This window comes from Prionailurus viverrinus, chromosome B3 (genome assembly GCF_022837055.1).
Source record: "Prionailurus viverrinus isolate Anna chromosome B3, UM_Priviv_1.0, whole genome shotgun sequence".
NCBI lineage: Eukaryota > Metazoa > Chordata > Mammalia > Carnivora > Felidae > Prionailurus > Prionailurus viverrinus.
Window position 1 is genome coordinate 41507978 of NC_062566.1, and position 17987 is coordinate 41525964.

General features: G+C 46.2%; 1 protein-coding gene across 1 annotated transcript in view; it reads right to left on the reverse strand.

Moving 5' to 3' along the window:
* Positions 1-202: 202 nt before the first annotated feature.
* Positions 203-17987, reverse strand: part of LIPC (lipase C, hepatic type) — a 160420-nt gene continuing 142635 nt past the window's right edge. The window contains exons 8-10 of the mRNA XM_047864530.1: positions 7269-7386; positions 5397-5615; positions 203-382 (exon numbers count right to left, since the gene is read on the reverse strand). Coding sequence (XP_047720486.1) covers positions 271-382; positions 5397-5615; positions 7269-7386 — 449 coding nt within the window. The 3' untranslated portion in view covers positions 203-270. The remainder of the gene's footprint in view (positions 383-5396; positions 5616-7268; positions 7387-17987) is intronic.

Here is a 17987-nt window from a genome sequence, read left to right on the forward strand (position 1 = left end):
GAGCCCAATGTGGGGCTTGAACTCACGACCCGTGAGATCATGACCGGAGCGGAAAGAATCAGATGATTAACCACTGGGTCACCCAGGTTCCCCCATAATAAAGTTTTTAAAAGCTCAGTTTAGAATCGTGAAACTGTACACCTCCTTTAAATCTAAACTTTATTTCAACTTTATGCAACATTGTTTGTATAACTTGGGTTTCCAGATAAAGTAACCATTCCAGAGGAGGAATAAGATCATTTGTTTTTCACATTGGGTCTTCATTAAAGCTCATCTGATGTTTCCCTTCAGTTTTTTAGAGTTTCTGTTACATCTCACAAAGGTTTTCTCCTGGGTTGGTTGGAGTTGTAGGCCATCCGTGTTTTCGGAGCAAAATGTCATTCTGAACAGAAAACATAAAGCAAACAGAGCATCAGCTTTTAGATGGAGCTTATTGAAGTGTTTCATCCTTTGTAAATAAATACTCAATTTATGTAATGCATGCTATTTTTAAAAAATTAGATTCTTATGTTCACAAATATTTTCATAACCTCAGAGAAAAACCAAACCCAAGTCTGTAAAAGCAATCAGTGTAAGGCTGCTTCCTAGAGCTCTGCACTGGGGTGATTTCAGCTCTGTGAGAACAGAAAGTCCTTGGGGCTATTCTCCTTTTTTCTCCCCAACCACAGCACGTCAAAGATTTGAGGGTAACTATTGTTCCTTTCACTGCACTGCCCTGACTCCAGGGCAAACATTTGCAGTTCCTTCAACTGTTCCTCACAAGGCAGGCTTCTCTCCCCAGCCTTCTTTCTTTGCGCAGGCTCCAGTTTGCCAGTGCTGTTCTTAAAGGTCCCCGGGCACGAGGCCACTGTCACCAGCCTCTGCAGGGCTCAGCCCTGTAAGCCCAGCCCCTTCCTCTTATTGGTGCAGACACTGTCCAGCTCGAGAAGACATTGCTCTGTGTTTGTGGTCTCTCTTGGAGACCAACCGCTAGACTGCTCTGACTGTTCATTAGCTTGGCCTGAGATGCTGTTTGCTAACTTGTATCCATTAGGACGAAAGTGTCAGTAGTCACAAAGAATTCTAGTTTATGGTTTTTCTTCTTCCTTCCTTCTTTCTTTCTTTCTTTCTTTCTTTCTTTCTTTCTTTCTTTCTTTCCCTCTTTCTTTCTTTCTTTCTCTTTCCCTTCCTGCCTGCCTGCCTGCCTTCCTCACTTTTTTTGAATTATATCTAAGGTCAAGTCTTCATTAAATCAGACTTTTATAATTAAAATAGTGTATAAGGCAGACAGAGAAGGACAAATACTGCATGGTATCACTTATATGTGGAATCCAAAAAAAAAAAAAAAGTAAAAGTCATAGAAACAGTAGAAAAGTGATTCCCAGGGCTTGGAGGGAGGGGAGATAGGGAGAGGTTGGTGAAAGGGTACAAACTTTCAGCTGTAAGATGAATAAGGTCTGAGGATCTAATGTAAAACACAGTGACTATAGTTGGTAACACTGTACTATGTATGTGTTAGGTGATGAATGTGTTAGTTAACTGGATGGGGAGGATCCTTTCACATGTATACATATATCAAATCACACTGATGTACACTTTAAATATCTTAATTTTGTCAATTATATCTCAAGAAAGCTAAAATAAAGAGTATTATGAGTAATTTGTGAATGCAATTTTGAAAAATTCAAATGGTAAAGATATAAGTGAAGTCAAATATTAAAAGGTCCTCTTTGCCATCACCCTTCATCAATATCACTCTCCTCCACTTTCCTGGTTTGGCTTATGTATTTCCAGACCTGTTTCTATGCATTTATACATATATCAATGTTCATGTGCAAACATAAATAATTCTTTTTTTTTAATGTTTATTTATTTTTGACAGAGAGAGAGAGCGAGCGAGCGTGCAACCATGAGCAGGGGAGGGGCAGAGAGAGAGGGAGACCACAGAATCTGAAGCAGGCTCCAGGCTCTGAGCTCTCAGCACAGAGCCCGACATGGGGCTCGAACTCACGGACCGTGAGATCATGACCTGAGCCAAAGTCGGACGCTCAACCGACTGAGCCACCCAGGTGCCCCAAACAGAAGAATTCTTAATAGAAGTGGGATTATAATGTATGTATTTTTGTATGTAATGTATGTATAATGTATGCATTTTTCTGAAATTTTTCATTGTCATCAAGTAACATACTTGGAGACCTGTTCATAACAATCCATATGAATCTATTTCATTCTTTTTCACCTCCTGCACAAAATCCCATTGTATGGATATACCACCGCACATTATAGCCACTTTCCTATTGATGGATATTGAGATTTTCCCAATGGTTTACCATTTACAGATAGTACTGCAATAGACATTTTTGTATCTATATATGTTTTGTGGATGTTTGGAGTATTTATCCAGGAGAGATACCTAGAGTTAAAATTCTGGGTCTTAGGTGTATTTAAAATTTTGATAATGTAAGCTCCATGAGACCGAAGGCTTTGTCTATTCTGTTCACTGCTGTATACCTAGCATAAAGTAGGTGCTCACTAAATGTTAGTCATTGAATGAAATACTCCTGCAGAAGCTCCATAATTTACATTCCCACGAATAGTGTATGAGAATGCCTGTTTCTCCACTCCTTTACCAACTCTGGATATTGTCTGTTTTTTAATTCCTGCCAAACTAATGGGTGACCAGTGCTAATTTCATTGATCTTTGTTTTGCATTTACATGATTACTGTGGAAATTGAACATTTTCTCATTATGTTCAGCCGATCACTTTTTATGTCCTGCTGTAGAATCAATGTTATCTGTCCTGTCTCTTCAACCACAAAGGGCTCTTTCATCCCTGACTCTGTGTCTTTGGAAGAGAAAATCACCTCTCACTGAATTCCTCCCATGGAGGCACAGAGCAAGTTACTTAACCATTTTTTTCCCCCTTGTAGTTAGCAGAGAGATTAAGAGTTATGAGGTTGAATATTTACACCCTGGCTCTGGGATTATGGATTGTGGAGGTGCTCAAAAATTGGTAGTTGTTATTAGTCTCACGAGACATATATTGTGAATTCCATTTATCACGGAAGAACTGAGTCAGAGCGGTGCAGTCGGTGTCTGAGGCTACACAGGTGACGACCAAGTAGAATTTGAGCTTAGGACTGGCAGACGTGGGTCTGTGGATTCTGCCTACATTACTGCTTTGCTCGCTGCCTGTCTCTCCGGGAACGCCTCCTGGCCTCCCCAAAGCCTGCTGTAGCACAGCACCCCTGACCCGATGTCTTTCTTCTAGGCTTCCTAGACCATGCAATACTAGACCTTCACTTACACAAAGTGTGGTCCGTGTGCCAGCAACATCAGCAGCACCTGGGAGCTTGTTACAGATGCAGAATTTCAGGCCCCGCCCACCCTGCATTTTAATTGCATTTCAACACGATTCCCAGATGATTCCTGTGCACATTAAGGCTTGAGAAGCACTGGGATGGAGCGTGTTATTAGTAAAATTAATGCGTCTTGTTTTCCTAATTAGGCCCTGGAATTTCTTTATACAGAGTCACAGCTCAGATTTTTTTGCTTTCCCCTAATGGCACCTCATAGTGTGAAGATACACAGGGAGGCACTGAGTACTTGCAACTTAAAAAACAATGGGTCCCACAACCCCTTCTCTTTAAGAGGTCCAGCATGTACCTCTTACAGCTCCAAGGAAGGGTTTGATACGCATGTATATTAATGTCCAGCCCTGCAACTCTGCTGGCTTAGACTAAGGAAAGTCAAATTCATGGGGCCAAGATTAATAGAGGAAGGGACTGTTGGAAACAGTGCATGGGCAGTAAATAGGCAATGAATCAGACAAACCCTGAATCAGATCTGGGCCCAGACAATTATCAGCCCAAGCTGTGTAATGTCTATCTATGAGCCTCAGCTTCCTAATCTGCACAGCCAGTCCTACCCATTTCAGAGGGTCATTGGGAAGGTTACATGAGACTAACACTCTAGACTTAATCCTGTGCCCACCATGCGGTGGGAGCTCTGTAAGCGCCATTCCCTTCCCTCTGCCCTTTCCTTCTTCAGAACCGTGTGGGTAAGCACCAGTGAGAAGGTTGTGTTGTGTTTTATACAGCTTTTCAGGTCAAGTCACAGAGAATCGTCATGGTGAACAGCCACTAGAACTGAGGAATTACCATCTAGCTGAGAGAATGCGGGGAAGGGTGTTTTTCAGAAGTAGAGCTCTTCTAAAGGGCCAGAAAGTCATGCAAGAATAGCTAAGTGTATACGAGGAGAGAAACAGTTTAATTTTCTCAAATTGATCATGTGGAGAAATCTGTTGGCAGGCTGCAGAGTATGCTCTTAGTAATTGCCAGGATTTTGTATCCCAGGGAGATAAAATCTCAGAGCGCTGTTGTGTAAAGGACTCCGGGGCATAAATCTGCCGTGGGACCGCTCCTGGCCATGAAGCCTGTGGGGGGAGGGAGGAATGTAGTTCAGAGGTGAGAGGCCTGCTGTTTTCCATCTCTACTGAGGACAAGCCAAAGAGAGAAATGGGCTTTCCAACAAAGGAAGGTGGGAGAGGAGAGACAAGTTTCCTGAATACAGTGGGGAGGAGGAGGAATGGTCTGGGGAAGGACAGAATTCTCCTTTCGTGGAGAACTGCAGAACTATAGAAAAGCATGGTTGCCATGGCAAAATATGTTGGGCATCCCTCTGCTCTGCTGATAGGACTGAAGGCACAGCTGGACCACCCTTTCTTTCTTTTATGTCCTACTCTGTCCCCAACCCCTTATTGTCCCTGGGGACCTTGGGGCCAAGGGAGATGTTAAATCACACAAAGTAGCATTTCTTAAGGCTTACTCCATTGGTCCACATCAGAATTTCTTAGGGCTTTTATTAGCAAATGTGTGTCCTGGGTCCCTTCACAAACCACCATAAATCAGGAGCTCTGGAGGTGGCTTCAGGAATTCTGCATATTTAATAAGCTTCCCACTGACTCTTTGGCACTCTAAGATTTGAAAGGCACCATCGCAGAATGAGATTTTGAGATTGTGATCTGTTACAAGCATTTCTCTGGGTGAACAATAAGAAGGAAATGTCACAACTTGGTCCTTGCCAAAGTATGGTCCTTGGACATCTCCTGGTGATTCACCTGCATGCTGAAGTTTGAAAAGCACTGTGCCACTGAGGTGGTTTCTCAAACTCCAGAGGCAGGTAGCTGTTAACCACAGGCAGTGGGAAGAGGCTGGACTGGGAGTCAGAAGACCTTGGTCCTTCCACCTATGGCTGTGTGAACTCAGGATGGTCATTTCACATTTCTGAGCATCTATAAGCCATCATGAGGACATGATAATGCACACTTTATGATATAAATGTAAGTATTAATTACGGAAGTGCTGGTACATGCAGGTGCATGACTGGTGTCAGGGAAGGCTGTGTTTGCACTCACCGTTGCTGGGTTTCTCCCGCCTTGACTCTGATGGTCTTTGCAACAAGACCCAAGTAGAGGGGCCTTCTGCTCCATGGGATGATGGTTTGGACCGTGTTCCAGACATTGGTCCATACTGCGCCATTTTCCCACTTGAACTTGATCATGACCAGCTCACCGATATCCAAATCCAACGTGATAAGGAAGGAATAGGTTTTATTACTAGTAATTTCTTGATCCCTTGAAGATACAAAGGAAATCAGACCCAGTTTATCTGTAACAGCAAAGTCATGTTTGGGCACATGCAGGATATGTTAGGCTTGCCTGAGTGACTTAGGGAGGTCTTTTCTGTTGCTTTTCCCAAACTGGTGTTGGACAGACTATTTTTAGAAAAAGCAATGGTATGCCAGACTATTAATATTGGGAAAACCATGCTACATCCTATGTTAGGATTTATTTATTTATTTATTTAGAATATCCCAAGCAGTCTCCACTCTGTCAGCAAAAAACCTTATGTGGGGCTTGAACTCACAAACCGTGAGATCATGACCTGAGCCCAAATCAAGAGTCAGATACTTAACTGACTGAGCCACCCAGGGGCCCCTGTGTTAGCATATTTAAAAGGCTCTGAGAGTTCTGCCATAGTGAATCTGGTAACCTTCTTTAGCTCAGGTTTCCTAGCTTCAACACTAACACATCAGGAAAGAGAAGACAATGGGGCTTTGGCAATGACCTCGGGGCAGGTCAGCTGTCTGTGGGTTTAAGTAAAGCCACACCACACTCTTATTTTCCCACTAGTGCTTTTTTTTTTCTCCCCATATAAATAGAAACAACAAAGTATAACAGTAACAGAAAACCACATGTTTAGGTGATGGACCAATTTGGAGCAAGATTTAAATGCAGGTACTTAGATATCATTAGCAGCTTTACTCACTAATCTCCAAGACATTAACATGTCCCAACATGACTGAGCAGCATGGAAAGCCACAGTGACTTCCCACTATGGAGCTATTTCCCAGGAGAGATCTAGGACAGTGCAGAGGTAACCCTGGATTTAGGGCGAGACAGGTAGATGGAGGGTTCCCCTGCACGGCTCGCCATCGCTCTTCCTGCAGAATGTTGTCAAGAATTGTTCAGGAATCCATCTACCCTGCTCGGCTGTGAGCATACTAGGGCTAGGGTCCTCTACCTCTGGGGCATAGCACAAACACTTGCTGAACGATGGAATCAATGTGATTGATGATCAGAGATCCAAAGCTGGGGGCCATTTTCCAGACCTGAGGACTGTACCTGGAGCAGGTGGAGTGTCGCTTCCCAGAAAGACCCCATGCTGAGGGTGGAGATGCTGCGAAAAAGCAGCCTTTTTCTGGCCAGTGAAGCTGGTGAGCCTCTGAGGGAGGCATGAGGCCACTGTTTGCCTTGTGAGCAGGTGTGTAACAGGTCAAAGGACAGATGGGCAGGCTGGCAGTGCAGGCTGACCGAGATGGGAAATGTGTGCAAAGTTGAAACCAGTTTTATTTCTGTGTTACGGTTCTCAGAACTCACTGGAAAGGGACTCCGGGCCATCCTGTGGACACCTGCTCCAGCCCTCCCTGCTCCTCCCTGCCCGGCTCTTCTTCCTGCACTGTGGATGGCTCTCGCCACCTCCGGCTTCCCTCTCCACTCAGCTCACAGGGCAATGAATCGTTACAAACCCGGGTAGTTCCATCATAAAGCAATCTGCGGGGCTGGGCTCGGGGTTACGTCCCGTCTGAAAGATGTTTGGAACAGTCCTTTGGGCTGAGAAGAATAAGCTGTGTCCGGCCTGACCCTTGAAGAGCACAGGGTCCATCTAGACCCTGGGAGAAAAAGCAGCACGTCGTCACCAGAGATGGGGCTGCAACTTGTACTCACAGAGTGATGGTAATTTTCTGGTTTTCCTCTTTTGTTCCCAGGAGTGTCATGGTAAACGTTGGTTCTACTGGTTTCTCAAGTTGGTTGATGAACTGGATCTTGAACTGGTAATGATACACTGAAGTGAAAAGGTGGAGGGGGAAAGGGAGAGACAGAGAGAATTTAAGTGGATGTTTTAAATTAAAAATCTTATACTTTTAAAATTTAAAAATGCAGAGGGTAAAGTCTAGATGGGTTGATACCAACGTTTTTTCCCCCTGGGTGGTGGGATTATGAATGCTTTATGTATTTTTCTTTTTCTTTCTCTGTATTTGCTAAATGTCTACAGGGGACGTCTGGTGTATTTGTAATACAATAATCACTATCCAACAGAAGAAGGCAGAATAGGAATCTGGTATACCTAGCATTCTCACCCATTTCTAGATACAATCCTGTGGACTAGTCCCCTTTCATAAATTGGTAGTTAGTATTTGTTAAGAGTCCCCTTTCATAAACTGGTAGTTAGTATTTGTTAAGAGTCCCCTTTCATAAATTGAAGGATATTATCACCTTTCAGGCATCTGACAAAAGCGAGAGAACACACTGCCATTTTTTAGCTTTGCCTCTGTTTGATGGGGTCACTTTTGGGGTGGACAGAGCTCTAATTAAGAAGCATATGCCCTAATGACCACATCTCTATATTCTGGAACAGTTCTTGGGCACTAGCTCTGTGGGGGTCAAGGAGAACATTTTCTGATGGAAATAAGATAACTCTAGTTCTGGCACTTGGGCCTAAAATTTTTCCATCTTGTCAAATGCTCAGAAAGTCCTTCTACTGGACTGTTTAGAGAGGGGAACTTATTTTACTCTTCTTCACCTAAATGCAGTCTATATATAATCACTACAAGTACACTCCTTGCTATTAGACGGGTTCGTTAAACACTTCACAGGGCATCATCTCATTTACTCGTCATAACGACCCTGTGGAGTAGGTATTGTCATCATCGTCCCCCTTTTATAAATAAGAAACCTGGGGCCCAAGAGGTGAAGGGACATGTTCAAGATCACATAGGAGAGTCTGACTCTTCGCTTGGACCTACTGCTAAGGCTCCTAAGATGGCCTTGACTTCCCCTGCGTTGTCACAACCGTCTATTGGGCTGTTTCTGAAATTACCCCACCTCATTCCAAATGGCAGGTTGCTGCTTGGACTTCTCTCTTTTGCTGTCCACATATTCTCTAAATATGTGTTTTAGCTCCAACGTGGCAAACAGGTTTCATAGGGTATGCCAAGTCCACTTGATTGATAGGACTGCCCAGAGCCCTGTGTTGAGATGGGTTCTGAGGCTACACCCAGGTTCTTGGGAAGACTGGTGTCTGCCTTGGGCAAAGGAGAGGGATTTATGGCATGCTTGCTGTGTATTTGCCCTTCCTGTTCTAGGTAATAATTAATCCAGTAATCCTGATACAGTGCCTTCCACATAGTAGGTGTCTAATAAATTCTGTGGGATGAACACACTGACAGTTTGCTCTGGAGTAAAAAGAAGGGTATTCCTATTAAGCAGGATGGAAGTCACCTCTGAGAATCCAACACCCGAGTTTCAAGCTGTGTCATAGGAGAATTCCCACCAGAAAGCATAGATCGTGGCACTAGCCCCTTGTTCATCCATCCCATACATCCAGTGTGTGGAAATTCACCCTCTTTGTGAATCAACCTACTACCTGCCAAATGATGCATTTCTACTGGAGGTTGGTAGCTATGTGCAAACCTGGCGGCAGCTCATCGTGTGTTTGCCAACACCCCAGCTGCAGTGTCCTGGTTTGCCTGTATTGCTGGGATTCTGGGTTATTTACCCCACCCACCCCTTTGACATAAATCAACCTTCTCATTTGGTCTTATGGTGGATTAGCTTATGTTCCTGGGGTTATCTCTAGGGTTTGCTCTGAAGCACCAAAGTTTATTCATGTATTTTTATGTTTCCAGCAAGAACCAAACACTAACAGTTGATTTTTAGGCCATGAAGTTTTCTGCTTTAGGTAGGAGCCAGCTTGGGCATCATCTGGCCTCTTGGACAGTGCCCCGTGCATAATAGGTGCTCAGGTCCTTAAGCTCAGATCCTTAAGCATGGGATAAAGTAGTTTGATGCTCTCAGGACTAGGAGGCTGTGGGTGAGAAATAGGAGAAAGGCTCTGGGCCCAGGTTTCAGAAAGGGTTCTTCAACCTTAGGTCGCAGTGATGGAGACAGGGACTCTGGCCTATCATCTCAGAAGCCTCCGAGGCCTTATGCTATTTGGGGTCTGTCAAGAGAAGCCTGTAACGGGCAGACAGTGTTGTAAGTTGAACAGAGGCAAAAGGAAAGGTCCTTCCAAAGACACAGGCTGTAGGTGTGGGTGGGGCTGGATGAGGACAGGACGGGGCAGGAGGGCTGGCCTGAGGGTTAACCTCCTAACGAGGAGGCGGGGCATCTTCCTGAGTACTCAAGGAACACTCCTACCAACCAATTTTAATCCAATTTAATGTGTATTAATTGAAGTCTACTGGTGCTCAGCCCAGTGCTAAAAGCCGTTGAGGATAAAGGATAAAGGAGTACAATTGGGAGTATGCACGGTAACAACACTGGCTAATATGTATTTTGTTTACCTGTGCCAGGCACTTTGCATCTCTTATCTCATGTAACCCTCACAACAGCTGACACTATCATCACCTCCTTTTAGAGAAGAGGCAACTGAAGCACAGAGAAGTTACGTGACCTTTCCAGTATCACACAGCCAGATGTAAGCCCTGACCACCCGGCTCCAGGACTTGAACTTTTAAGTGTTTGTACCTGGGACCATAACTTTATATACCCTAAGGAAAAAGTTGAAGTATGGAAAGAGATTTAAGTTCGAGAATGTCATAGCAGGATTACTTCACTAAAAATAAATCAGAAGCACCTTGGATAGTCACCAACAGAGGAGAGACTATGGACTAATAATGACCATTATGATAACTACCATTCAGCTGTTTACCATGTCTCAGACACAGAGCTAATTGGTTCACGTAATTATCTCATTTCTCATTAACGATGACTTTGTGAGACGCCCACTCTATCCTCCCTCCGCAGTGGTTAACACACGCAGAAGCTGACGGTGGGGGAAGTCAAGTAACTTGTCCATTGTCACGCAGCTAAGGGCTGGTGAAGCTGCAACTAGAGGTGAGTCTGCTGATTCTGGGTTCATGTTCCCAACCATGTGATTTACTCTTATGGAGTCATTAAAAGACATTTTTGGAGCAATTTCAATCCTTATAAAAGAAGTGGAAAATGAAAACAAAAACAACCCCAAACAACAACCAGGATACAAAACTGCATATCTAACATGAGACCAACTTTATAAAACAGAGCACACAGGAAGGAGATTCATAAAAATATAACAGTGCTTGTCTTTGGAGAGGAAAGAGGGGTAATTTTTATTCTTCTTTATGCTTTTCTGCAAGTTTTGTGTTTTCAACAATATGCAGGGATTCTAATTAGAATTTTATTGGAAGAAGAAAAAGCTTTTAAACAGAGTAGAATGGAAAACAAGAGAACCAGAAGCCATGGCCTGGACTTAGAGGACCTTGCAGCTGGGAAGCCGAGTCACATTTGTGACCCTGGTCACCTCCTGTTTTCCTGTCTCATAGGCGTCAATGTCCATGTCTTCTCTCCCTGAGGGCAGGCTTGGTGTCATAGTAAGGCTTCTATCTCCACGAGTCTCAGCATGCACCAGGTGTCTAAGGGGTATTGGGGGGCTCTTTGTGTGAAAATAAGGCAGGACGTCTGCTGCCTGAAAGACCCTAACTGTGAATTGGCATAATGAGATATAATGTTCATTTGCTGAGACCCTGCTATACATCAGGCTACATACTAAGCGTTTACATACATCATTTTTGGTCCTCATAACAAGACTAAATAAGGATAACATGCTGGTCAGGTTCCATCTTCTCCACCTACCCCTGCTATCCCCATCCACTCTCTGCCCGCCCCATGGCCTACATCTCCCGGGTTCCCTTGCCAGATGGTTTCTGGTTGGGAGGCATGAGCAGGTGATGAGGGCAGAGCAGAGAAAGGCCAGGGTGTTTTTCCCTCTGCTCCCGCCTGCTTTGGAGCCGGACCGCGAAGTAACTGCGCCCCACAAGTAGCTGCTGTGTGGTTTCTGTAATACCACCCGCCCTCTGTAAGGAGTCCTGCCCACTCCCTGGAGCTGACCTCGGCTGGCGGAGTCCTGTTTTCTCCTGAAACCTAGAGAGGTAGGGTGTCAGTTATTCTGGTGGATTACAGACAAGGAAGCAGAGATTTGGACACATGTCCAAGGCCACCCAGAGTGTTACAAGTGGAGCAGAATTTGAACTCAGGTGTCTGTCTCATTCTAAAATCCCCTTCCCACTGTCTCCTGGGGTTCTGGTTCTGGAAGCTGCATCTGCCCTTTGACAGCAAATGGCAAACACTCAGCCCCTGAAGCAAAGCTGCTGTCAAAACCTGCCTGGAATGAAGCCATCAAGACAAGTGCCTGCTGGGCCTCACCCACTGACATCCCTCCTGGGCTATCACTGCTGCAGATTCCTCCTGCCTGTCCCCTGAATGCCTAGCCCCTGAGTGGGGATAAATGTTTCAAGTCCCTGCACTGGAGATGGGTTTTTGTCTTCCTTTGTTCTTAAACTGTGAGTAGGAGGAGATTGAATCCTACATCTGAAACGCTGTGGTTCCACGGTTCTGGGGAAAGGTGTAAAATCCAGGGGTCGGCCTGCCAGGACCCCTTTAGCATCCTTTGAATGAGAATCTCCGGTCCTCCCTCATTGTCTCCCTGGGGTGGGGCCTGTGCAGGAAGTCAGAACCCCAAAGTTGCAGTAGTGGCCTGAGTCCACCGGCTTCCCAAGAGCTCCTGAAAGATGTATGGGCTGTGGAGGGGCACAGGGGTGAGCGGACGAGGGCACCCTTGTGTCTCCAAGAGCCCAGCTGCAGAACTCAGCAGGTTGACAGCACAGAGTCCTGAATTACCTGCACTAGAAAAGTCACTTTTTTGGTGAAATCTTGAAATGACATAATTTTTGTAAATATGAAAGAGCCTTTCATACTGAGAACTAATTAGATGTTCTTATTTTGGATTTTTGTGTTTTCCTTTACAAGAAAAAAAAAAAAAAAGACAATTTGCCTATCATCCCCTCTCCCTGCAACTCCGGGACAATGATGCTGTTACAAAGATTAAGGAAAAAAGTGTGAGTAATTTTGCTCACTTTCCCTTCTGACATGTTTAATAAGGATTTTAAAAAATGATTTAGGAGAAATGCTTTTGATCTTGTGACTGCAAAGGGGCCAGCCCAATGCATTCCTCAGTTCAGGCAGAAGAAATTATTTCAGGTCTTAAAGATAAAGAGGATGAAACAGTCCATTAACCCTGAATGAGATCGGGCAAATGCCATCTAGAGCAGACGTGTGAGGCCTCTGGAGATTCTCCGCCTATAGAGAGTCATTCTGAGATTCAAATACCCCAAGCACCCTGGATTCTGATCTCACGTGAGCCCCACTGGTGCCACTTAAAAAACAACTTAAGGGGCGCCTGGGTGGCTCAGTCGGTCAAGCGGCCGACTTTGGCTCAGGTCATGATCTCGCGGGCTGTGAGTTCGAACCCCGCGTCGGGCTCTGGGCTGACAGCTCAGAGCCTGGAGCCTGCTTCCGATCCTGTGTCTCCAGCTCTCTCTGACCCTCCCCCTTTCATGCTCTGTCTCTCTCTGTCTCAAAAATAAATAAACGTTAAAAAAAAACAAACAAAAAACTTAGGTTTCTTTGCATAAGCCAGCTGCTGTCGGCATTGGATTGTGGAATTTACAGAAAGAGAATAGTTTGTTTCTTCTTTTTTTTCTTTTTTGTCTCACGGAAAAAAAAATGATTGCGGATCATTAGATATTGGCTCTGGGACATATTACGACTCTCTTTGCACACATCAAAGAGGTCTTTTCTTTCAGTGTATCGATTTTCTTTCATGAAGATCGGAGGGATGGGATCTCTTGTGTTGTCTTGCAGCACCAAGGGCTTGTCCTTAGACACGAACGGCCTCTGAGGCGAGAGGGGCAGCTTCAGACGGTGGGACCGAGAGGCCCGAGGAGGGTGCTGGGCAGGGGCAGCCGTGCTCAGAGCAGGCTGGAGGACAGGCAGGCACACGTGGTTTTGTGACCATGTGTCTCTTGCAGCTATGTGCTTATGTTGGTGCCCACATTTGGGCTTAATAGTACTGCACCACACGTGTGATACCCCCGAAGCACTCCCGAATGAGCCTCTCCCAAATGTGCTACTTTGGCACGTGGGTGATTTTGAGCCGAAGACAATCAAGGCCCAAAAGACTCGGGAAGAGCTTCTTGCTTCCCCCTTATTTGCCCCAAAGAATTTGGAGAGGGGAGCTGGTGCAGGAAGAGAGCTCCCACAGCAGAGAGGTGCAGAGTCCGGGTGAGGTGTGGTAAGCCAGAGCTCAGACGGGCCTGTTGGTTGATTCCTCTCTGTGTCCCATTACCTCTGCTTGGTGTGACAAGCATTTGTTTCCCAAACATCTTCCCATCTTCCTGGAAATTAATTTCCTTTGCTTTGAAGCCCCTTAGCCTGCTCCCTTCTCCTTATAAGAGGCCTCAGATGTTTGACTTCTTTAAATCTCTCGTGTCTATGTGAGGTTCTTGTACATATAAAATTACGGTCTTCTCCTGCAAATCTGTTTGATGTGAACTTAATTAAGAGACCAGCCAAAAGAACCTAAAAAGTGTTGAGGCACCTGGGTGGCTCAGTCGGTAAGCGTCTGACTTTGGCTCAGGTCACGATCTCACGTTTTGTGTGTTCGAGCCCTGCATAAGGCTCTGCACCGACAGCTCAGAGCCCGGAGCCTGCTTCAGACTCTGTCTCCCTCTCTTGCTACCCCTCCCCTGCTTAAGCGCACTTTCGCACGTGCTCTTTCTCTCAAAAATAAATAAACATTAAAAAAATTTTTTCAAAAGAACCTCAAAAGGGTCAAGGAAAAATTTTCCTCCCTGACACCCTGTTGTCATGAGCCTGGACACTTCCCCTTTCTGTGGGCAGTTGCCTCTTCTGCTGGGGTTGGAGATGAGGGAGTGTGTGTGTGGTAAGGAGTGGCACCCTGCTTCCTGCTGTTTGTGCCCTAAGTGCTTCACGTGAGAGGGTAATACGAGCCCTCAACTGAGGGGCTGGAATCCTCTCTCTCGCACCTATGCCACATGGCCATGAGCCCTCGTACCCTCTCTGAAGCTCGGTTTCCTCATGTGTAAAATGGGCATGTAGAGCACTGTCACAGAGTTGTTGTGAGGATGTGATGAGCCGGCAGGTATAAAAGCGCCCGACTTGTAGAACGTGTTAACCCAGTGACACCTACTCCCTTCCTATACACAGACCTTACCAGGCACGGTTCCAAGCTGCACCCATAGGTGCCAGTTTTAGTGGTTCACCCCCGTGCTCAGCCACATACGATCACTTTGTGGCTGAAGAAACAGGCCCACATAGGTTTTGTCACTAGGTCAAGGTCACATATAAGGTTGGCAACAAAGCCAAATTCTGGACATTCCTTATTCCCAATCTCAAGCCTGTGCTGTGTCTACTCACCCATGAGTTTTTCTAGACCTCTCCGTGGAAATCAGCAAAAACCTTCCAAAGAAGTCATCGAGAGAAGCCAAAGACAAACCGACCCCCCCCCCCCCCCCCGCCAACCCCACCACCCAAAGTCAGAGTTTGTCTGGTCAGCCAGGAGGAAAGAGTACTCAAGGAAGTTCGCATAGGTGGGATGAGGCTCAGAGTGTAGGGAGAGAGGGAGAGGAACAGGGATAGGGAGAGCAGAAGGGGGAGGGGGAGGGAGGGAGAGGGAGAGGGAGAGAGAGAGAGAGAGGGAGAGAGAGGGGAAGAACCTGCCTTGGTGCTAGGCTCAGGAGGCCATGTGAAGGGGAAGAGCAAGGGCCATGGAATCAGTGCGACCTGGGGTCACACGCTGCATTTGCTACTCACAAACTGTGTGACTATGGGAAGCCTTAATCTCTCTGAATCTCAATTTATTTATTGGGAAATTCACCATAATTCGTTCCCAGCCCCACCCGTCTCAATCTCTGTCTCCCTGTCTCCCTGTTTGGGTTGTCGCAAGGATTAAATGATAAAGGAGTACGACAGACCCTTCATGGAGCCTGGACAGAATAGGCCCCCTTAAACACCGCCTTCCTCACCTCCTAGTGGCCTCGTCCTACCCCAGGAGATTAATTAGATGTGGCCTTTGCTAAGCAGGACTTCCTCAGGATGGATATGTTCCCCTCTCTTCTCTCTTGGAAGCCAGGCTTCTAGGGGCCTCTGGGTGGCTCAGTTGGTTGAACATCTGACTCTTGATTTTGACTCAGGTCATGATCCCAGGGTTGTGGAATTGAGCCCCACATTGGGCTCTGTGCTTGGGATTCTCTCTTCTCTCTCTCTCTCTTTCTCTCTCTCTCTGTTCACCTCCCCCCGACCGTGTCTCTCCCCTGCTGGAGTGTGCTCCTGTGCTTTTTTTTTTCTCTCTTTCAAATAAAAACGAACAAACAAACAAAGCAAAACACAAGCTCCTGGACTGGTGAGGGTTCTTCCTGCGAGACTGAAAATGGAAGTGGACAATAAACTGCCTTGCGTCACTCTCCCCATTCTCTTCCGCTGCTGTGTGTTCTCCCAGTGGGCACTGGGTTCTGGCAAGCCAGCAGTTGTAAGAAACAGATCCTTTGATGGTTTTGTTGAAATATCTTGGGAGACAGAGGTGGGAGGGTTAAGTTAGTCACCCTTTGTGAAGCCACAATCAGGAGGTGATGTTTATCTTGCCCAGCCAGATCCTGCACTAAAATATATCGTACAATTAGATGTTCTTGAAAAATATGAATTACGGGTTCTCTGTAACCAGGGTTGGGCAAGTCTCTTTTTTTAAGAATCTATAAGTATTCATCAAATGCCAGAGAAATAGGTTTGGGGGGCCCAAGTCAGAGATGATCATGACCATGATGGGTGGAGAGAGGTGTAGTTATGGGGATCTAGATTAAAGGCCTTATGCCGGGGCGCCTGGGTGGCGCAGTCGGTTAAGCCTCCGACTTCAGCCAGGTCACGATCTCGCGGCCCGTGAGTTCGAGCCCCGCGTCAGGCTCTGGGCTGATGGCTCAGAGCCTGGAGCCTGTTTCCGATTCTGTGTCTCCCTCTCTCTCTGCCCCTCCCCCGTTCATGCTCTGTCTCTCTCTGTCCCCAAAATAAATAAACGTTAAAAAAAAAAAAATAAAGGCCTCATGCCAGTACCATCGATAGAACTTTCTGCGATGATGGAAGTGATCCATTTTTGTGGTCTCTGATCTAGCTGCCACTTATGTGAGCACTTGGAAGGCGGTGTGATTGGAGAATCTAATTTTTTATCGTATTTAATTCTAAGTAATTTAAATCGCCACATATGGTGAGCGGCTACCATACTGGATGATGCAGCATTATATGGACCGCAGTGTCCCATGAGCAGCTGCTCCTGACCAGGCAGTCTCAACTGGGGATAATTTCTGGCCATACCTAGGACAGCTTGGTGTGACTCCAGGGATGCTGCTCCCCACCAACGAACAGAATAGGATTTTGCTCACTGGAAGGACTGAAGCAGAACCAGGGAGGATTTGGAGGCCCCAAAGAAGGGAAGGTGTAGTGCAGGTTACAGCTTGTCACAGGAGTCTGGGTTAGAGGCCAACGTGAGTTCTGATCAGTTTTAGACAGTCCTGCCTCATAACCTCCGTATCACTGGCCTCGTGGGTCCCGTGAACATCAGAAGTGTCTGGAGCAAGATCAGCAGTTGGCAATAAAGACACCTGATTTTTGTCTCCAAGTGACTCATGGCCCATCTTCCTGGGATAGTGCTGAGCATCGACATGTGGGAGGTGGCTGGTCTCCACTGAGCCCTGTGAAGTAGGGACTCTGCCTACTCTGGCTCAACTTACACTTGAAAAATGAATGAATGGATGAACACATGGCTTTTGGGAGCTGCTGGGGTGGGGTGGTGCTGCCCTAATGCAACTCTCTGGTCCTCCTTCATAGGAAAGAGAGCCCTGTGAGCTCACACCAGTGGTGTGTGGTGGTCGGGCAGGTGGGTCCTTGGTAAAAGGAAGGAACTCAGCCTGGCTGTGTCTACTGGTCTTCCTTTCCCCTCTTCCTTCTCTGTGTGCTTGCCTGCCCCTGCCCCCCCATGGCACCCCCAGTTCTAAGCACCCCCATAGATGTCCTCTGACTAGACCAAACTCTTCACTTCAGACACACACCTCAGCTCTGGAAGGTGAAAAATGGCCTCCTTTCTTCTCAGCTGATGTCAAGGAGAAAACAAAGCCTTCCCCCTCTTCTCTCCTCCCTCCTTCACCCACACGAACAGACCAGGGGCAGATTATTGAGGTAAAAAAATCACTCAGCCAGTTGTTTGGAGGTCCAGATCTAAATGCTGACTACCAGAAATTTACTTTGTGTCCCTGGGCAAATATTTCCCCCATATGGGCCTGGGTGTCTGTGTCCATGAGATGGCAGGGTAGAACAGTCTCTAGAAATGCTAACATTCCACGATTTAAAGTAGATCCAGAGAAATGTGATTATCGGAGGGGCTTAATCACTCCAGGCAGCTTTGCCATTTAAGAGAGGAGCTGGTTAACCCAAATGAGTGTCTAATTGGCAGCCTGCGGTGGGAAAGCTCCCTTAAGCAGGAGGCCTTCCAAGTTCACTCGC